Source organism: Somniosus microcephalus, unplaced genomic scaffold (assembly GCF_052327205.1).
Source record: "Somniosus microcephalus isolate GS21.2 unplaced genomic scaffold, FLI_Smic_1.0 unresolved_chr2, whole genome shotgun sequence".
In the NCBI taxonomy this organism is placed as follows: domain Eukaryota; kingdom Metazoa; phylum Chordata; class Chondrichthyes; order Squaliformes; family Somniosidae; genus Somniosus; species Somniosus microcephalus.
The window spans coordinates 60,785,189-60,808,313 of record NW_028225180.1 but is presented as its reverse complement, the minus strand read 5'-3'; the positions used below and the strand labels follow the sequence as shown (position 1 = coordinate 60,808,313).

The 23,125-nt window shown below is 43.3% G+C and overlaps 1 protein-coding gene and 1 pseudogene across 1 annotated transcript; one reads left to right on the top strand and one right to left on the bottom strand.

The window, feature by feature from the left end:
- The window catches only part of LOC147092706 (NACHT, LRR and PYD domains-containing protein 12-like), a 1,351,730-nt pseudogene that overhangs the window by 425,107 nt on the left and 903,498 nt on the right, over positions 1-23,125 (top strand).
- Positions 14,583-17,692, bottom strand: LOC147092717 (putative G protein-coupled receptor 139). Its single transcript, XM_085976393.1, has 3 exons — positions 17,582-17,692; positions 16,038-16,182; positions 14,583-15,608 (listed from the first exon to the last, which is right to left on the bottom strand). The coding sequence occupies exons 1-3, from the start codon at positions 17,690-17,692 to the stop codon at positions 14,689-14,691; spliced, it is 1,176 nt and encodes a 391-aa protein (XP_085832519.1). The 3' UTR covers positions 14,583-14,688.

The following is a 23,125-nucleotide window of genomic DNA, read 5'->3' as shown; positions in this document are numbered from 1 at the left end:
GCGGAGTTCAAACTGTCAGTACTCTGGCTCTGACGCAATGCTTGCGTATTAGTTTTGTTATAAAAGCAGGAAACGCTGGAAAACTCAGCAGGCCAGGCAGCATCGGTGGAGAGAGAAACAGAATTAATGTCTCAGGTCGATGACCTTTCGTCAGAACTCAAAAAAAAAAGGAAATGGAAAGCAAGCCTAGGGGCTGGGAAAAGGGGGAGGGGATGAAAGAACAAAAGCGAAGGTCAATAATAGAATAGCCAGCGAGAGATTAAGAGACATTAAGAGACACTAAGAGATATTCAAGGCAAGGGGAGGTGGAAATGGGGCAGCTTTAGGAACAGTGGATGGCTCTAAATGGGTGTGAATTGCGCTAGCAGAATGAAGGACAGCTGAAGGGAGGGAAGAAAAAACAAAAATTGTGGATAAACAAAGAATATATATATATGTGATGGGGGCCGAAGTTATGATCTGAAATTGTTGAACTCGATGTTGAGTCCAGCGGGCTGTCGAGTGCCTAATCGAAAGCTTACGCTGAGCTTCTGTGGAACAATGGAAGAGGCCGAGGACAGTGAGGTCTCAGTGGGAATGGGGCTTGCAGCACTCCAATCTCTCAAATCCAACACCGATATTGTCATTAAACCTGCTGACAAGGGTGGTGCTGTTGTTGTTTGGCGAACCGAACTCTCCGTAGCGGAAGCTGAACGTCAACTCTCCGACACCTCCCCCTACCTCCGCCTGGACCATGACCCCACTACCGAACATCAAGACACCGTTTCCAAGACCGTCACTGACATCATGTGCTCTGGAGATCTTCCCTCCATGGCCGCCAAACTCATAGCTCCCCAACTATGCACAGCCCGCTCCTACCTCCTTCCCAAGACCCACAAACAGGACTGCTCTGGTAGACCCATCGTTTCAGCCTGTTCTTGCCCCACGGAACATAGCTCTTCCTAACTTGACTCTATTTTTTCTCCCTTTGTCCAATCTCTTTCCACCTACATCCGCGACTGTTCCGATGCCCTCCGCCACTTTAACAGTTTCCAGTTTCCTGGCCCCAACTGCCTCCTTTTCACTCTGGACATACAATCCCTCTACACCTCTATCCCCCACCAGGATGGCCTGAGGGCGCTCCGCTTCTTCCTTGAATAGGGGGCCAACCAGTCCCCATCCACCATCACCCTCCTCTGCCTGGCTGAACTTTTTATCACATTGAACAACTTCTCCTTTGCCTCCACTCATTTCCTCCAAATCAAACGTGTTGCTATGGGTACCCGCATGGGTCCTGGCTGTGCCTGCCTTTTCCTGGGATATGTGGAGCAATCTTAGTTCCAGTCCTACACGTGACCCCTCCCTCACCTCTTTTTCTGGTACATTAATGACTGTATCGGTGCCGTGTCATGCTCTTGCCCTGAATGAGAAAATTTAATTCACTTTGCTTCCAATTTCCACCCTTCCCTCACCTTCACATGGTCTGATACTTCCATTCCCTTCCTCGACTTCTCTGTCTCCATCTCTGAGGATAGGTTATTGATTTACATTCACTAAAAGCCTACTGACTCCCACAGCAACCTGGACTACACTTCCTTCCACCCCGCTTCCTGTAAGGACTCTATTCCATTCTCTCAGTTGCTCCATCTCCACCACATCTGCTCTAACGATGCCACCTTCCATACCAAAGCTTCCGACATGACTTCCCTTTTCCTCAACCGAGGATTCCCCTCTACTGTGTTTGACACAGCCCTCGACCATATCCATTCTGTCTCCCGTACTTCTGGCCGCAACCCTGCCCCTCCCTCCTGCAACCACGATAGAGTTCCCCTTGTCCTCAACTTTCACAACACCAGCCTCCACATTCAACAGATCCAGGTGTGAATCAAGCCAGTAGGGTATTGTCCTCCTGATTCCCATTGGCTTCTAGATGCCACTCTTGGTCAATTGTTCCCAGAAGGTCAGTCACTCTCAACTCACATCTGGATTTCAGCTCTTGTGTCCGTGTTTGGTCCAAGGCTGTAATGAGTTCTGCAGCCGAATGGTCCTGGCAGAACCACAGCTGAGCATCGATGAGCAGGTTATTGGTGAGTAAGTGTCGCTTGATAGCATTGTCAATGAAACCTGTCATCATTTTGCTGATGATTGGGAATATGCTGCTGGAGCGGTAATTGGCCAAATTGCATTCGTCCTGCGTATTGTCGACACGAGATACTTGGGTTTGCGGCAGGTGGCGCGAGAACCAATACGATGGAAAAATCTACTCGAACACGTCCTAACCAATCAACTTCTCACAGAGGCATCTGTCCATGACAGTATTGGTCGGAGTGACCAAAGCGCAGTCCTTGTGAAGATGAAATCCCATCATCACTCTGAGGACCCACTCACTTTATCAGGTAGATGCCAGTGCTGTAGCTGTACCGGAGCAGCTTGGCTAGAGAGGCAGCTAGGTCTGGAGCACGCTTCTTCAGCACGACAGCCGGTATGTTGTTGGGGCCCCTACACTTTGCTGTACCCTGAGTGCTAAGCCAATTCTTGATATCACGTTGAGTGAATCGAATTGGCTGAAGACTGGCTTCTGTGATGGTGGGGTCCTCAGGAGGAGGCTGAGATGAATCATCCACTCGGCACTTCGGGTGAAGATGGTTGCAAACGCTTCAGCTTTGTCTATTGCAATCACGTGCTGGGCTCCATCAATGTTGAGGATGGGGCTCTTCATGGAGCATTCTCCTTCTGTTAGTTGTTTAATTGGCCACCACCATTCATGACTGGATGAGGCAGGACTGCAGAGTTTCTATTTGATCCATTGGTTATGGGATCAATTAGTTCTGTCCATAGCAAGCTGCTCCAGCTGTGTAGTCCTGTGTGGTACCTTCAACAGATTGGCACCTCATTTTCAGCTACGCCTCATGCTGCATCTGCACGCTCTTCTACACTCCACATTGAAACCACGTTGTTCAACTAGCTGGAATGTAATGGTAGAATGAGTTATATGCCGGTCGATGAGGTTTCATATTGTGGTGGAATATAATGCTGCTGCTGCTAATGGCCCACTGCGCCTCATGGATGGCTTGTTTTGAGCTGCTACATCTATGCTGAATCTATCCCATTTAGCATGGTGGTATTGTCAAAAAATACGATGGAGAGTGTCCTCAGTTTGAAGATGGGATTTTGTCTCCACATGGATTGTGCTTTGTACACTCCTACCAATACTGCCTTGGAAAGAAATATCTGTGACATGTAGATTGGTTAGGAAGAGATCGAATAGGTTTTTTACCTCATAATGGTTTTCGCACCACCTGCCGCAAACTCAGTCTGGCTGCTATCTCATTCAGGACTCGGCCAGCTCGGTCAATACTGATGGTATCGAGCCACTCTTTGTCATTGACTTTAAAGTCCCCGTGTTCAATATGGATGAGTATTTATTCATCAGCTGAAGCAGTTCAGTAGTTGCTGATCAGTAGGATATTTCTTTGCCCATGTTTGACCTGATGCCATGAGATTCATGGGGTCCAGAGTCAACGTTGAGGATTCGAAGGCCTCTCCCTCCCGACTGTATACCACTGTACCACCTTGGCTGTTGGATTTTTCCTTGAGATTCGAAAGGACATACTCAAGGATGGTGATGGAGGAGTCTGGGACGTTGGTTGAACCATATGATGCTGCGAGTATAAATATGTGAGGCTATTGCTTGCTTTGTCTGTTACACAGCTCTCCCAATTTTGATACAAATCCCCAGATATTAGTGGGAAGTGATCTGCAGGTTCCACTGGGCTCGTTCTGCTCTTTTTGTGTGTGTATTATTATCTGGTAAGCAGACGGAAGCTTTAGACGAATTTGAGATATATTTTATAGTTAGAAAGCTCTAGTGCCCAGTCTATTCTCTTTCAACATAAAAAGGTTGATAATGGAGGGGAAGACGTTCGCCTTTATTATATTAGTATTAAGCCTTGCCTGGTGGATTTAATGTGGAAATTTTGCAGGGAGCATCGGAAGCTGATAAGAGAAACCAGGCAATTATTGTGTGTTTTTTTTTATTTGGCAAGACCGGTATTTAATGCCCATCCCTAATTGCCCTTGAGAAGATGGTTGTGAGCTTACTCCCTGAGCTGCAGACAGCAGTTAAGAGTCAACCACTTTGCTGTGGTCTGGAGTCACATATAGACCAGACCAGGTAATGATGGCAGATTTCCTTTCTTAAACGACATTAGTGAAGCAGATCTTTTTAAAGACAATCCAGTAGTCTCATGATACTAGTGCTTAATCCCAGCGTTATTTAATTAATTGAATTTAAATTCTCCATCTGCCTGTGGTGGGATTCGAACTCCCATCTCCAGATCATTTATCCAGGCCGCTGAATTATTAGTCCCATAACATAACCACTATGCTACCGTGCTCGCACTCGGATATTGGAATGTGTCTTCAAAATAATTATTTTATTTCTGATGGACAGCATAGTCATCCACAGAGAGCGGCGGTTTCCTGCTTGTCGGACGCACCTTTTCCTCGAGTACTTTACTGGATGAAACAGGAGAAATGGGATGGGTTATGCTGCGTTACAGAATTGGCATTCAAACGGAGTGACACACACTGCGACACTGCTGCAATCTGAGACTATCATTCAACCCATGAGAGATACTCAACCTGAACTGATGAATTCTGGGAATCAGCTACTTGACAAAGCATCTTGATTGTGAAAGTGCTGCAGGACATAAGAACCTGCTCCAGATAGATAGAAAAATGTTTCGCGGTGAAAGCACCAAAGGCATTTCTCACAGGCACTTGCTGGTATTCTGCGAATGTTTCATCTCTGTTCTAGTATAATGTCAACGGTCATGATTGTATATAGCGATTGATGCGCTTCATTTGATCGACTAAGCTTAAAAAAACACTGTTATGCTATTCCGATTCACCAAACTTTCTCTTATAGGAAGTAGAAAATATTTCTCACTTACTTCATTGTTAGTGGTTATTGCTCAGATAGGCCTCGTGGAAGGCTCACTTCACTTTGTGTCTTTCTCTTCAGTCTGAGTTCTTCACTGTGAAATCGCATCGCCCAAACTTACTCCAAGACCCCAGATGTGCTTCCCAAAATCAGTCTCTCCCCATTCCTTATTAGAACATTTGCTAAAATTCCACCCTGCCCTGCAACTCGCTACGAACAATGACAATGTTGTTATCAATATAAATTGTTACATCTAAATTAAACATTGTCAAAAAGTCACGATGGCAGCTTAAAGTAATTCTGAAGATAAAACACGGTAAATTAAAATAAAACAAAAGACAATAAAGTAAAATAAATTATTTTGTGTAATATGGAGCTTTAGATATTACTGCACATGGATGATGCTCGGAACATACTTAAATATCCGATTTGCATTGACATTTGTTCCAATTCTCGTGTTCGTTGCTTGAACAGTTGTAGAGTGAACTTATATTGTGGGGCTCAAGGGCTTGCAGTTGGGTATTAATCCCCTAACTTGCTGGTCCGGCAGAATTCCCGGACTGGGATTCTTCAGAATGCCTAAGCATTCTGACACAGACACCGTTCAGCAGCATCATTTCCTGTTCTAAAACAATCAGACCACGGTCTCACTTCCTGCGGCCCATCGTGAAGGGCGCCATAGTCTGGAGTTACTGATTCCCGATGATGGGTTTCAAAAGTGGGTCTGGTTCGTCACACTTCAGACACTAACAGCCAATGGGTGCAGCGTTCAGCCGATTCTGTGATGTGTTACCAGTTATATTCAAAAGTTTCAGCATCTTTCACTCAGTGCACTTTCTTTGTTCAGCAGTTATATTTTACTTTTGAATCTCAAGGATAACAAATACAATGCTAATATTTATGTTTCCTTTTTAATTACTTTTAGCGGTCAGTAGACTTGTGGACATCATCGCTCTGCATTGATTTGTACCTTTTATTAGAACGCAAAATGTATTCAATTCCTGCCGAAGTAAAGATCTGCTTAGAATCTATTAGCATTGAGTGGAATAAGTGGCGGATTCCGATATTACGGATGGCTGTCAGACTCAGGATCGAGGTCTGTAATCCTCCACTAACAGTCTACAACCACAGAATTCCCTGCACTGTTATTCAAACACATCCAACGCTATCATCGTGTTCTGTCTGGTAAATATACGATGAAGAACTTCGATTGAGTTGCACCCGAACTATTGAAGTGTAATTCATGGTTTTCTCTTACCTGAATATGAAAAATGCTTACAGCAAAAAGCTAAATATATTATTTTGGCTAATACATTTATGGACCTGTAGATTTCAGCTACAGGAACTAAACGTTACCCGAAATCTAAAGACTGTCACTGTCCAACTAACTCTGACATTACAGACGCCTCGAACATTTGGTGTCTGCTTCACCAATATCGGTATTTTATTCACTATTAGCAAGGAGGTTTGAAAGAAGTACTCAGTCCATAGGTACTGAACATTTCTCCACTGTAGTTAATTCTGCCGATTAAGCCATAGGTTCATGTGGGCATTCCAATTTCAGTGAGGGGGAAACTGGCGGAATTTACACCCCACCCAATTTTCCATTTCATTATATTCAATGGAAAAGGAAATTCGGCGGGGTGTATGACTGACGCCCAGGTCGGAATTGATGGTGACCTTCGTTTCAGAATGTTCGGATTCCACTAAACCCAAATGGATCGATAACTAACTTTAGAAACTGTGTTCAAAACTGTTTAAATTGGGGTCGCTGAAATGCTCCTTACAACTAGTTCTGGAGGTTTGGCTGTGAAAGATTTGAATCACAGGTCACACACACATTACACAGGGGTTTAGGAGCTTTTAAGGCTTTTTCTTAAAGCGCTACAGTTTAAAGCATAATTAGATATTACATGTGGTTAAGCTAAGTATAATAGACATACAGCACGTGACAGAGGAGGGCGATCTACGGCCCTGGAACAGAACAAAACAACCGGACAGACAGTGAGGCAGTATGGTGGTCTCGGATTGGGTGGATACCTGCAGTCTGCTGCAGCGGTCACTTCCGTTGTGTCCTCCCTCGAGCTGTTGGAGGTGTTAGGCCGTCAGCCAACTCAGAGGCTTACTTAACAAAGGTGTTAGGCTGTAGCCACATCGGGGATGCCTTCTCCCCTAACTGACTGACTTCCTCTCATGGTCCCCTATATATATATTTATTTCGGCGGCTGGTGATTACCTGGTGTCTATCATTTTCCCCCATCCTATTGCCCAAAAACAAGGGAGAGGCTACCTATGACAGCCGCCCCCCAGCCTCATGAGTTCATTTTCCTCCATATCTCTGTTCTAAAGGTCTTGCTGCCCTCTTTTTGACAGCTTATTTATCTACAGCTCCTTGCAGCATCCCTTAACAGGCTGAGTTATGCCCACTCGAAGGCTTGTTTTTGTGATCTGACCTGTCAATTCAACTCTCTGTGCAGCTATTTTTCTGACATGACTGGAATCTTTCTATATCATCAACTTAGGCAAACTGCTGATAAAGTGATCCCGTGACAGATTATGATTTATTACAATCTAAGATTTCTTACAACTCCCAAGCTTGAGAAGGAAATATCTTTATTGACTTCTTACATTCGGCTCTTGACTAATCTAGCTAGTTCTTATTGCTCTCTCAAATTGGGCGTTAGATAGTAGGGAGTCTCAAAAATGAATAGTTTCCCCTTCCTTACAGTCCATTGTTTTGAGGGGGCTGAGCAAACTCCGACCCTTTACTCAAATTCAATTCCCTGTTCCAGTTCTGCCTCGCCCTGGGGTATCCTCTGTTTCTGCTATCTTTCCTGATCATACCGCACCTGGGGACTCCTCTATGTTACTTCAGATCTTCTCTTTCAGTATGCTCATTTATTTTTTTGGTGCTGTTTAATCATAGGCATGAGTACACATTTGGCTTATATATCAATGTCTTACTACAAAGGTTAGATATATCAAATACGCTATCAGTACAAGTTGGAGAACTACCAGAGCGTGTGAAATAATGCGAACCTAATGGTGTGCTGATGTATTATGCCCAATATCCCACCAGTGTGAGTTGTCCATTATGCTATCAATTTCAATATCTATTTTCGAGTTGTCTTGCTGCAAATCATAAAGGCCTAGAAATTCAGTTGGCTGCGCCACCCGTTAGCACCTTAAGAGGGCGCTAAGTGGGTCACAAGCCACTGGCCACGCCTCCCGCTAAATCCAGAATTCAGCGGGACGCTAGTAGTGGCGCTAGCCGTTAGTGCTGCGCCGCTACTGATGACATCATCGGTGTGTGCAGCACCCCGCTGACATCCCGGCCATGATATTTAGAAGTGACCCCTGATTTAACGCCAGATGCTATGTGCGGCCGATTCAGGGGGGCCTACATGTGGCAGTGAAGGCGCAAATTAAAGGAGAGGTGTGGGGCGGCCATTTTTGTTGCTGGCCGCCTGCCAGCACCTCTCTGCGCTGCCGTCCCCGGCCTCTTGATCCCCTCCCCCGCGGAGTGCCGGCTGCGTTCCAAGAGCCCAGCACCTCTCCTCGGTGCCGGGCTCTTTTGCCAGCACTCGCGATCCTCGGGGGCCCAGCTGGGACTCAGATCATGTGGAACAAGGCCCCTCCCCTTTAAGTAGGGGAGGAAGGCCTGCAGTACCGCAGCGTGATGTGCCGCAGCGTGTGGCACTGCGGCACGTAGCGTGATGATATTCAGTTGCAGCGCCCCAAGAAGGATGCGGGGCGCCTCCAGTAGCGCCGTGATTCCCTTTGGGGCGCTCGAACTGAATTTCTGGCGGGCGGCCGCGAATGCGTCCAGGGCGCTACTTTTAGCACCCTGATGAGGCTGGCGCCCCAAATGGGGCGCTACTGAATTTCTAGGCCAAAATGCTTCAGGGAGGAGTTCAGTCGCATCACGAGCTCACTGAAATGCTATGAAACAGGAAAATGTATTACCCAAATTGTGCCACATAACTGTGCAGCACATACTTAAATATATCATTTACTGTCAGTTTCACTTGAGCATAGGTTTTGGTACTGAACAAAACGTGTTGGTTGATGGGACAGCTCCTGTTAGGCCCATAAAGCATAGTAGTTGTGGTAGAAGTGACACTGGAGGCACCACCAAAAGCACATCATACTGGATTCGTACTGGTTTTTCCCACGCTCTGTTACTTAGAAAACACAATTATTGTAGTCACAGCTAAATTAAGTCTTTCAATCATTTTAAGCGACAATACAGTTTAAAACCTAATCAGCAAATCATGGGCTTAAAGGATTCTCTAGATCTCTCTCACTCGTATCCATCTTGTGGATAATTCAACTAAATATAATTTCTCCTTAATCCTCAGTTGTCGCAATCCAAATTCCATGTAACTCTCCACTTCAACTTCAATTTCAATCCGTCTAACAGGCTCCAGTGTGCTTAATTCTATTCTGATTGTTTCATTAATTAGACAGTTTCTCTATGGAGTATATGTCAATGCTTTAAAAGTTGTCTCACTCTCCTAAGCCAGGTTAACCGTTTCATGTTTTGCTGTTGTCAAATAACTGAGCATTTCTGAGACCCGTTCTTCAGTGCAAATTAACCACCTGTTTCCAGATGGTAATTGCTTCATCCGTAAAAATCACATTTGCACACTCATATCGGTATCTCCATATTATGCCACACGTGCCACCCGATACAAGCCATTCTCTGGCTTTCAGATATCAACGGATTGTATTCGTCTGGAGATCTTTTCTCTTCTTCCTCAGCATGGTCCTGATGTCTTGGATAGCGGCCAGAATATCAAATTCAGTTTTCTTATTATAGGCAGGGACAGAAATGTGTCAAAGAGAAACTATCTCTTTACTATTTGTAGCTACACTTTCCTGACTTTCACTAGAAAGTTTGCAAAACTCCCATTTTGTATTGTAATTTTCCTGTTTCAATCATTTCCGCTCTCCATTTTACACATCCCATTAATTACTATTCGTGGTTTATTCACGAGCCCTGGAGGAACTTTGCTGCCCAGTTCAATATTTAAGATGGAAAACAATAATCAAACGTTCTCACTTGGTCCAAGTTATTAAAACTTTTTATTTTCCCAGAAGTAATCTAATATATAATTCCTGTGTCCATTTTGTTATTTCAGAATTATCCCAAATCCAAACAGCAGTATTGTTTAACTGACAGGTTTTGTTAATGTTCAATTTCATTTTTATCAATTTTCCTTAACAGTTCCAATTTCAGAAACAAGTGATTCCCAGGCTAGGTGGTTTACATCGTGTTTTAACATTAGAAATAGAAGTGCTACCATTAGTTTACAAGGTAACTTCCATATAACAAAAGAGAGAAGATAATCCATTGTGGCTCTGCTTAATACCCCAAGGGATTAGTTTATCAAACCAATATTTTCCTTCTGTCACTGTGGGGAAATATTAACTTATAATTAAGAAAATTAAATTTTATAATGTCCAATATCTTTAAGTTTCATTCAACTATATTACATTTGTTGCTTGGCGAATTTAAACAGCTGCCAGTGGAAATGTTTAGCTAATTTGCAGGTTTTTAAGAAGGTGGAGCAAAACATTGTCAGGCGCACGCAATTGCGTCATTTCACGTAAATTTTTAAAACATTCCCGATCGTAAAAGACAGTTGTGTTTTCACAATTGAATAGGTTATTTACGCTTAATAATTCCAATTTAATTCAGATCAATATTTTATTAAGTAAACATGAACAGAACAGATAAAACAAAAAAAAATAGCACATGCTTGCAAAAAATAGTAAAGTGCATCATATTTCTTATTGTCCTTTCTTCAGAAGCCTTTCCAACTGACTGTAAAAACATTGAATACAACTGGAGAAAAATTGGTTTTATCATTTAAACAAATCAAATCAAACAGCTGTAGAAAATTTCAAAATAGCAACCGCAACCCCAAGGTTAATTCTTAGACTGAAGCTTAACCTTTTGTTAAACAAACGTTTTGTTTGTCTCAGCTTTCCCACACTTAACTTAAATTTTAGCTCAAAGTTTTTGTTTCCAATTCTGGGTGCACAATCTTATTCGCACATTCTTAAAACTTCCAAAATCCAAGACAAGACAAAAGGGTTAAACGGCTTTTAACACAGAAGTGGGTGGAGCTGAAACAGACATAACAGACACTTTTTATTTTAAAGACAGACTTCCAAAGGAAAAGAATAATCTAACTAATTAAACATTCATAGTCAGGAAAACTTCCACATTTTCACACATACTTTTGCACAAACTGAATTTCCAGCATTTTTGAATGTTCCTTTCACTCAGCAAATCTTGTGTTTTATTTGTATTGGCACAGATGATAATACCTTCCATGTCAGTAAAAAATTCAGTTTATCTTTTTTTCTCCTATTATTAAATTGTTTTCTCAGCAGCTTTTCCTGGCTTTCCAAATCCCTGTTGGTTCCCTTTCTTTGCTGAGTTTTTAGATTGGTGAGACTGCAATTTAGATTTATTTTGCTTCTCTACCTCAACCCCCTCTCTCCTATACTTTATGCTTCAACTGCTTTAGGTTATCTATCAACTGTCTCCGGTGGTATGCCAACGCCATTGTATTACTGGTTTTACTTTTAAACACGATCTTTCCCGCTCCCTTCTGTCAGCGAGAAAAATACTCAGTCTAAGCAACGATCACGTACGTTTGACCAAGACCCTCCAGTCCCCTCAACCGAAATCATACAACTCCCAACTCTGTGATCCCGCTTCTGACACCTGTGTAAGATTTGGATCACAGGTCACACACAGATTACCCAAAGGCACTTAGGAGATTGTAAGGCTTTGCTTTAAAGCGCTACAATTTCCAGCATAATCAACTATTACATGTGGTTAAGATCAGTATAATCGATATAGAACCCATGACAGAGGAGGGCGATCTACGGCCCTGGATGGGAACAAAACAATCGGACGGATGGTGAGGCAGTACGGTGGTCTCGGATTGGGTGAATTCCTGCAATCTACTGCAGTGGTCACTTCCGTTTGGTCATCCCTCGAGCTGTTCGAGATGTTAGGCTGTCAGCCAACTTAGAGGCTAAACCTGGCAAAGGTGTTAGGCGGAAGCCAACTCGGGAAAGCCATCGCCCCATACTGCCTGATTTCCTCTCTCGAACGTCTATATTTATAGTTATTTCGGCGGGCTGGTGATTACTGGTGACAATCATTTTTTCCCCATCCTGTGGTCCAATTACAAGGGAGAGGCTACTGATGAAAGCCCCCTCCCAGCCTGATGAGGTAATTTCCCTCTTTATCTCTGTTCTAATGTTCTTGTTGTCCTCTTGTAGACAGCTTGTTTATCCTACAGTTCCTTGCTGCATCCCTTAACAGGCCTAGTTGTACGCACTCGAAGGCCTGTTTTCTGTTTTGACCTCGTAATTCAACTCTCTGTAAAGCTATTTTCCTGACATGAATGGAATCTTTCTTTTTCTTCAACTTAGGCAAATTGCTGATCTAGGGAACCCGTAACAGACTATTATTTCTTTCAATCCACGTTTTCTTACAGCTAGAAATAAAAAACTTGGGGTAAAATTAACCATGGGAGGAGAGGCCAAACTGGCGGCCTTGCATCGCTCGTGTTTTATACGCTGCTCTGGAACTAGATATTGGGAGGGGCATATATTGATATTGCTGTGATATTGCCTTATTTCCTCAGACGAATTTCTACCCCTTGCATTTATATTGCGCCGTTCAAGGCCTCAGGATGTCCTAATGCGCCTAACAGCTAAAAAGTAATTTAAAGGTGTATTCACTGCAATAATGTCAGGAAATGCGTATGTCAATTTGCGCACAGCAAGGTCCCAAAAACAGCAATACGACAAATGATCAGATAGGACAGAACTGGGCATTGCGGAGGACAGGAAACGATTGGTATCATTTCTATCGCCAGTTATACGCTGGGCCCGTTATTCAGTCACACTGATTTCACTACAACTGAATATCGGGCCTGTCGTAAATAGGCCAGCAAATGTGAATAGTCTGGTTTGCGACCCCTTACGTGTCGAATTGGACCCCTAATGATCTGTTGTAATTCTGTTTGTTCAGGAATAATCACTGACCAGGACACCGGAAGATTAAACATACCATGCAAGGCCGACTCGTGTAACAATTAGGAACTCTTTAGCAAACCCGGAGCTCAGTTACTGTTTTACTTGTGGAGCTGGGCCCATTATAGACAGGCAATGTAAGAGCTCCAACCTGAACTACATAGAAACATACATAAAAGATAGGAGCAGGAGTAGGCCATTCGGCCCCTCGAGCCTGTTCCACCACTTAATGAGATCATGGCTGATCATCCAAATTCAGTACCCTGTCCCGAATTACCACCGACCTTCCCCTCCCCCTGTGTTCCAGTCCAGAAATTCTGGGCCCGGACAACAATGCCTTCAGGAGAACTACTGATTCCCGGTGGATGACCGACACTGTGATGAAAATACAATCCCACTGTCTAAAATAAAACACATTCAAGCTAATAATTTATGAAGGAAATTTGAACTAACAGAGTAACAAATATATGCGGTGCCCATCAATCACAGAAGGTGGCTGAAGATCGAGTGGACACTGCGCTGGCTGTATTCTATGTGTAACTGACTATATTGAAGATGAGACTAGTGGAAGCAACCCGCAACATCTCCTCTGCTGATCTTACACATCCTGCAGTGTGAAAGGTGTCTTTGACAAATCCCAGGGGCAGGCCATCCCCCACATCTTCCAATCACTAACCAAAACACCGCAGCTTTATTGTAAAACAGTTTCAGTTGAGGCACAACAGGAGGGCAGAAAAAATGTTAGTTAATTAGCTCAAGTTTTCATCTGATTTCTTTGCACCGAGCAACGCTCTCAAACCCAGGTCCCCAGTGTGGCCTGGCGGAGCTCTGAATACATCACCTTACACTGGGGACACCCGGTCAACACCAGTTGGGTAAAATTATTATTTATTACTGCCTGTGCACCAACACAGACAGCGTATTGATCCATCTCAATAACTGACTATTACATTGTACAGATCGTTGAGTTAACTTCTCCTACTATTTAGGATAGTATGAATTCTTACATAGCTTAACCAGTGTAACTGGTCGCTAATTCAGATTAACAGCAGTCAGTGTCCCCATGACAAAATTAGTAAATGCAAATAACAACATTATTTTAATGTAGGTGAGCAGCCTTCAACTATTTCTCATTAACCGTGACATCAGAAAAAAGCAGGTAAAATGATGCAACGTCAATTAGCAATCCAAAAATGGTGAAAAATGGCGACACTGTGAAAGAGACAGTGGCACATTCCCAGGAGAGGGGATGAGACGGTCGGTGCAGCTGCAATCTGTCCAAGCAACATTTTCAGCAAACCTGCTAGAGAAAGTAATGTCACGAGGACGTCTAAATGACCGACTCTTATCCTAAATTTGGCGGATTTTCCTGTCAGTTACTCAGTAGAAATATATTACAGTCCTCGCTCTGTCAGATATTAAAGCCTTTGAGCAAATATTCTATTCCGTTATTAAGCTTCATTGATCACTGACACATTTTGTACTTAAGGCGGAATGTGCTTATTTGTCAGGGGCCATCAGTTAACGAATTGTGGAAACCCAGGGTCAATGTTGGGTTAAATGCCATAAGGGGCACATATATAGTCGCATAGCTGTGAGATTTTACAAGACCCATCATGGTGTAGTTGTAAATAGAGACAACCCAGTAAAAGCTGCAATAGGAGCTAACAGTGACTTATAATGTTGCGAAATGAGCTCTAGTTGGTATTTCTTTCATTTTTAACCAATCTTAGAAAAAGTATCCACGGAGATTTCAGCACCTTCCTGAGCTCTTCCCTGAATTTCCTCTGGGTCGCTGCATAAATAAACGGGTTTATACAAGAACTCAAAAGCTTCAGCATAGCTCCAGTTTCAGTGGCGATATACGCTGGGTTTGTGCGGTCACCTTGGTAATAATTGATGTTTGTCAGTCCGGTAGTTACAAAACTAATGATAACTGTCAGCCACAACAGTATAAAACTGCCGGATATAGTGAAGAGCAAAATGATGGATCTCCTTCGGTTCTCCATCTCTGGATCACACTGATTCTCACTCTGCTGAGCACGGAGACCCCTGCGAGCTCTGCTGGCCACTAAAATACGTCTGACTGTCAAAGTATTACACAAGGCGATTAAAGTAAAAGGAAGCCCAACTATCCAGACGGTGTGAAACCAGGAGTAGGCTGCACCTGGAGGTGAGGAAAAGAAAGCCACACTTGACCGGCAGCCCCACTGCACCTTGTTAATTATTTGCTGAGGTTCATACGCAAACATCAAGGGAATGTGCTTTAACAATATCAGAACAGCAAACGTTGTTATAATCGCGGCCGCGGTTCTCTCAGTGCAATACTTTGTTTTAAACTTCTGGCAGCAGATAACAACAAATCGGTCAAATGTAAAGGAGACGGTGAACCAGACAGACACATCGAGGGTGGCAGTAGTGATGTACAGAATGAACTTACACACGGGAGTGTGGGATAGGATTGAAAGTGGAAAGTGATAGCTGAAAATATGATACACCATTACATTGAAGATCATGACCAGTAGATCTGCTGCTGCCATGGCCACCATGTAGACAGAGATACACTTGGAAAGGCCGCAGTTTCTTCGGGAGAGAATCACCATTGTCACCAAGTTTGCTGTAAGGAAGAGAGAGGAGAGAAATAATGTTCCTGTATATGATTGAAATATATATGGAGATATCTGTCATTCAGTTTAATTAGTAACACGAAGCACTGTGAGAACATGATTAGTACTGGATCCATTATCTGGGAGACCCACCCACATATTTTAATGAGCTGCTGCAGCGCTCACTCTGCACGGGGTGACAAGATGGTCCAGAAAACCGCTAAAATCATTGTATTGGAGGTTCAAAGAGCTTTGTAACATCACTCACTTGATCCTATTAAGGAAAACATGGAAGTGCAGACTAGTGGTTCACTAGTAGTTCCAGTCACTACTGACTGTGTAATGCCGACATCCAGAAAACACGTTACCCTATCCAACAGGCAGTAAGAATAAGGAGACAATTAAAACTGGTTAACAACAAACCGGTTACAATGGCTCACCGGGGACACCGACGGCTGCAAGAATCGGGTAGTAAATATCTTTTATCAGCAGAATAGTTGGTTGCCCCATTTTCTGTGAGAATGGATGAATTCTGTCGGAGCTAAAGGACTCTGACTGGCGCACGGTTGAGGCAATGGAAGGCACCTTATATTTATCCACACATCAATCCTACAGGGAGCCAATCAGGTTAAATCATAATTAACATTAGTTACAGTCATTTAACAAATAGACTCAGGCAAATTTTCTTTTGTCTCATACGTCAGACTAAGGGGAATGTTTGAAATTGTTATTGGAAATTTAGAAAAAAACATTCTTTGTAACTAGAAAGTGTAATTTCGCAGTACTGGTACTGACCCCCTTCCCACTGGCATAATGAAGGCAGCTCCCCTTGCACTTCACACCCTGACCTTGTGCTTGACTCAGTCCCAGTGCTCCAACTCCTTAAGAACATGTGTTGAAATAAATCTTGCAATATTAAAATTAACGGTGTTGTTCCTGTAGTTTGCTACACCTACACTTAGAGTAGAGGTGAGCGTGCTGTTCCTGTACTATTGAAACCCTACACTTAAACTCGAGTTGACCATGCTACTCCTGTACTAGCGGGACCCCTACACTTATACTAGTGCTCCTAAGGTGCTAGGGGTAATCTACATTTACAGGAGAGGTGACCGTCCTCCTCTGGTAGTAGGGTTCCTACAGTTACATCGGAGGTGACAATGCTCTTCCACTGCTATCGGGGACTGCATTCCTGTTAGAGGCCCCACACTTGTTGCACTGACGGTAACGCCATTACTGCGCTACTGGCGATGAACCATCCTTTGCAGCACTGGAGGAACACCATCTACTGGGACACAAGTACTGACCAGTTTTGCAGCACTGCTGGAACACCTACTGCTGGGAAATATGTACTGGTCAGTTATGCAGCACTGGTGGAACACCTTCTGCTGGGACACAAGAGCTGATTAGTTTTGCAGCACTGGAGGAACATCTACCGCTGGGAAACATGTACTGGTCAGTTATGCAGCACAGGTGGAAAACCTTCTGCTGGGACACAAGTACTGACCAGTTTTGCAGCACTGCTGGAACACCTACTGCTGGGAAACATGTACTGGTCAGTTATGCAGCACTTGTAGGAACACCTTCTGCTGGGACACTAGCACTGACCAGTGTTGCAGCACTGGTGGAACACCTTCTGCTAGGACACAAGTACTGACCAATGTTGCAGCACTGGTGGAACTCCTTCTGCTGGGACACAAGTACTGACCAGTGTTGCAGCACTGGTGCAACACCTTCTGCTAGGACACTAGTACTGACCAGTGTTGCAGCACTGGTGCAACACCTTCTGCTGGGACACAAGTACTGGTCAGTTTTGCAGCACTGGTGGAACACCTTCTGCTGGGACACATGTACTGGTCAGTTTTGCACCACTGGTGGAACACCTACTGCTGGGAAACAAGTACTGGTCAGTTTTGCAGCACTGGTGGAACACCTACTGCTGGGACACAAGTACTGGTTAGTTTTGCAGCACTGGTGGAACACCTACTGCTGGGACAAAAGCACTGGTCAGTTTTGCAGCACTGGTGGAACACCTTCTGCTGGGACACATGTACTGGCCAGTGTTGCAGCACTGGTGGAACACCTTCTGCTGGGACATAAGTACGGACCAGTTTTGCAGCAATGAATGAAAGAAATACATTTATATAACGCCTTTGATGAACAGGTGACGTCCCAAAGCACTTTAGAGAGGTACTTTATGAAGTGTAGTCACAATGTTGTAATGTAGGAAATCTGGCAGCCAATTGGCAAAGAGCCAGCTCCAAAAAACAGCAATGCGATAATGAACAGAATTTCTGTTCTTTTTTATTAAAGTTCATTCAGGGTTAAATATTAGCCAGGACACTGGTGAAACTCGCCTGCTCCTCTTCGAAATAGTACCATGAGAGAGCAGGTGGGGCCGGGGTTTAGCATCTCATCAAAAGGCGGCACCTCCAGCAGTGCAGTATACACTCAGTACTGCACTGGTTTGTCAGCTTGGATTTTTTGTGCTCAAGTCCCATGGAGTGAGAATTGAACACACAACATTCTGGCTCAGAGGCGAGGGGGCTACCAGCAGAGCCAAAGCTGACGTATTTGTGGCATATATATGCTGGGACACTAGTACTGACCAGCTACGCACCAATGGTGGTATACGTACTGCTGGGACACAATTACTCAGCAGTTTTGCTGTGCCAGTGATATAAGTACTGGGGGACTCAAGTAAGAACATAAGTAATAGGAGCAGGGGTATGTCATTCGGCCCTTCAAGCCTGATCTGCCATTCAATAAGTTAATTGCTGATGTACCTCAACTCGCTCTCACCGCCCTATACTCGTATCCCTTGATTCAAAAGTACCAAAAATCTATTGATCGCTTTCTCAAAAATGCTCAAAGACTGAACATCCACAGGCCTCTGGGGTAGAAAATTGTAAAGATTCACGACACTTTGTGTGAGGAAATGTCTCCTGTTCTCAGTCCTTTAACTCGGAGTCCACATAACGGAAGAATTCTCCTGGTCACTCAACACCTCCTCTCTGGTGAAGAAGGCCCAGCAGCGCCTATATTTCTTGAGGAGACTGAAGGGATGTAATCTGTGACCCCCGATCCTCTCTAACTTCTACCGCTGCACTATAGAGAGCATCCTGACAAACTGTATCATGGTATGGTACGGCAGCTGTAGCTCCCATGAACGGAAAGCCCTGCAGCGGGTAGTCAAAACTGCCCAACGCATTACCGGCACCCGGCTACAGACCATAGAACATATATATCAGAAACGCTGCCTACGGAGGGCATGGTCCATCATCAAAGACCCTACCCACCCCAGCCACAGTCTGTTTGCCCTCCTACCATCTGGAAGACGCTACAGATGCATTCGCACCCGTATGACCAGATTTAGGAACAGCTTCTTTCCCAGGGCTGTCATCCTACTGAACTCCACAAATAAACACTAAAGCCTGCACACCTGCCGATGCACTTTATTATGGTCATATTTATGCTAATATATATGTACAAATGTATGTTGAAATGTTTAAGTGTCCTAATCCAAATTGTACACTCTCAGGAGCCGCAAGCCTACATTTCGTTGTACTGCACTTGTGCACGAACAATGACAATAAAAGTTGATTTGATTTGATTTGATTTGAAATGGCCAACCACTATTTGTTATACTGTGACACCTAGTTCTAGACTCCCCAGCCAGGGTATAAATCCTCCCAGCATCTACCCTGTCAAGCCCCTTAAAAATTATATACTTTTCAATGCGGTCACCTCTGATTCTTCTAAACTCGAGAGAATATAGGCGTGACCTGCTCAATATCACCTCATAGGACAATCCCCCATCCCATGAATCAGCCTAGTAATCCTTTGTTCTACTACTTCTGAGGCAAGTATATCATTCGTCAGAGAAGGAGACCAAATATGTACACAGTACGCCAGGTGTGATCTCACCAAGGCCTTATATAATTGCAGTAAGACGTCTCCAATCTTATACTCCAATCTGATTTGTCATAAATGCCAACAAACCATTTGCTTTCCTAATTAATTTATGTAACTGCAGGTTAATTTTCTGTGATTCTTGAACAAGGGCACGCAGGTCCTGGTGAATGCCAATTTTTCCTAATCTGTCACCATTTAGAAATGTTCCACTTTCTATTTTTCCTACCAAACTGGATAACCTCACATCCTGCCTTTATAGCAAATTCTCAAAAAAATGCAGACTGATTGCTTCCCACAGGCTTCACTTAAGATACAGTCTCCCTCCCACGTATGTTATGCTCTTTAGCAGTGGGGTCAGATGTGAGCAATGCTGTTCCCCAGATATTGGATACTCAACTTTTCACCATATTTATTAATGACTTGGATGGAGCAACAGAGTGCTGTAGATCCAAGTTTGAAGATGACAATAAGTTCGGATGCACTGCAGTAATGCAAATGGAAGTGGGACGTAACCAAAGGAACAGTGACAGATTAAGTCTGTGGCAAAATTATGGCAAATTGTATTCATTGTTCACAAGTGTGACAGCATCCAGTTTGGAAACAAGAAAGCTAATTTGGATTAATTTCGAAATCTATTAACTGATGAGGAACAAATAGGTCTGTGAGTCCCAGTTCACAAATTATTAAAAACTAGCGTGCATGTACAAAAAGGAATTCGAAAAGTCCCGCTTTAGAGACTGTTTGCTAAGGTTGGTGCTCATGGAATTGACGGCAAATATTGTCTTTGTTAGGAAATTGTTTGCGTGATATGGTTCAGAGTGTATGGATAATGGGCAGATTCTATAATTGCCATGATATGACTCGTGGTGTTCCTGAGGGATCTGTATTGAGCCTGAAATATTCATCGTAGTTATTAATGACTTAGATGATGGGATTGAGAGCCACATATCCAAGTATGACAAGCAGTTTAGATGGAAGTTTAAAATTACGAAGATATATTAATAGATTAAATTAATTTGGAAAACTGTGGCAAATTAATTTAAATATAGGCAAGTGTGAGGTATCCTGTTTGGACCTAAGAACAATAGATCAGAAAACGTTCTAAATTGTGAAAAGCTGAAATCAGTGGAGATCGAAAGAGACTTAAAGGTTCTTGTACACACATCATTAAACTGTCGTGGACAGGTACAGAAAATAATCAAAAAAGACTAATGTAATGCTGGTAGTTATATCTACAGGACTACAATAAAATGGGTACACGTTATGCTACAGCTATACAAAGCCGTGGTTAGACTGTGTTCAGTTCTTGCACCACACCTCCAGAAGGATATATTAGCCTTAAAGACTAAAGTGTAGAATTATTCGAATGATACATCAAATCCAAGGTTTAAATTACTAGGAGAGATTACACAATTTATGGTTGCATTCCCTTAAATAGAAGGTTAATGGGTAATTTGATTGAAGTTTTCAAGCTATTAAGAGGAACTAATAGAGTAGAAAAAGATAAAAGCTTTTGGATGGTTGGCGACTCTAGGACTAGGCAGGTCCACTAAAGTCAGTGCTCCCTAGATGATGAAAGAGATAGATAAAATGATGAAGCAGGAAAAAGACCACGTATGACAGATATCAGGTGGCAAAGACACCTGAGAATTCGGCTATATATAGATAGATCCGAGGAGAAGTGAAAAGGAAGATACGAGGGACAAAGAGAGGACATGAGAATAGAATGACAGACACCATAAAAGGTAATCCAAAAGTCTTCTATAGGCATATTAATAGTAAAAGTGTAGTAAGAGGAGGGGTGGGGCCGAATAGGGACCTGAAATATGACCTGGGCATGGAGACAGAGCGTATGGCTGAGGTAATAAATGAGTACTTTGTATCAGTCGTCACCGAGGAAGAGGATGCTGACATAAACATAGTGAAGGAGGAGGTAGTGGAGGCATTTGATAGGATAAAAATTGATAAAGACGAGGAATTAGAATGGTTGGCATTATTGAAGTAGATAAATCACCAGGTGCAGATGGGATGCATCCCATGATGTTGAAGGAATTGAGGGTGGAAATCGTGGAGTTACTGGCCATAATATTCCAGTCCTCCATAGATACGAGGGTGGTGCCAGAGCACTGCAGAATTGGAAATGTTACACCATTGTTCAAAAAAGTGTGTAAAGATAAATCCAGAAACAACAGGCCAATCAGTTTAACCTCGGTAGCGGGGAAGCTTTTCGAAACAGTAATCAGGGACAAATTAGCAGGAACTTCGATAGGTGCCGATTAATTAAAGAAAGCCAGCACGGATTTGTTAAAGGAACATCATGTTTATCCAACTTGATGGAGTTTTTGATGAGGAAACAGAGAATGCTGATGAGGGTAATACATGGATTTCGAAAAGGCTTTTGTTGGCAATGTGCCACATAATAGGCTTCGGAAAAAAGTTGATGCCCATGGGATAAAAGGGACAGTGGCAGCGAGGATACTAAATTGGCTAAGTGACAGGAAACAGAGACTAGTGGTGAACGGTTGTTTTTCGGACCAGAGGAAGGTATACAGGCTCGGAGCAGGCTCGAGGGGCCGAATGGCCTTTTCCTGCTCCTATATTCTAAGTATACAGTGGTGTTCCCCAGGGGTCCGTACTCGGTCCACTGCTTTTCTTGATATATATTAATGACTTGGACGTGGATGTACAGACACAATTTCAAACTTTGCAGATGATACACAACTTGGAAGTATAGTTAACAGTGAGATGATAGACTTCAGGAAGAGATAGACAGGCTGGTGAAATGGGCAGACACGTGGCAGATGACATTTAATGAATAAAAGTGTGAAGTGATACATTTTGGTAGAAAGAACGAGCAGAGGCAGCATAAATTAAATGGTACAATGCCAAAGGGGGTGCACAAACAGAGGGACCTAGGGCTATGTTTGTACAAATCGTTGAAGGTGGCAGGGCAGGTTCAGAAAACAGTTAAAAAGGATTACTGGATCGTGGGCTTCATATCTAGATTTATAGAGTTAAACATCAAGGACGACATGATGAACCTGTATAAAACACTGGTTCGGCAACAACTGGAGTAGTGTGCCCAATTCTGGGCACCATAACTTAGGACAGATGTGAAGGCCTTAGAAAAGGTAAAGAAAAGATATACAATAATGCTTGTAGCAATGAAGGAGATCAGTTACGTGGATAGACTGGTGAATCTAGGGTTGTTCTCCTTGAAGCAGAAACGTTTGAGACGAGAGGTGCTCAGAATCATGAGGGGTCTGGACAGATTAGGTAGAGATAAATTGTTCCCATTGACACAAGGGTCGAGAAACAAAGGGCACAGATTTAAGGTGATTGGCAAAAGAATAAAAGGGGATGTAAGAAAAAACATTTTACGCAGCGAGTGGTTAACATCTGGACTGTACTGCCTGAAAGGGTGGTGGAGTCGGAATCAATTTATCTTTCAAAAGGGATTTGAATAAGTATCTGAAGTAAAAAAATGCAGGGTTACAAGGAAAGGGCGGGGGAGTGGAACTAGCTGAGAGTTGGTACGGGCTTGATTGACCGAATGGACTTCTTCCTTGCTGTAACCATGCTATGATTCTATGTGACTGTCTAGATGAGTTGATTG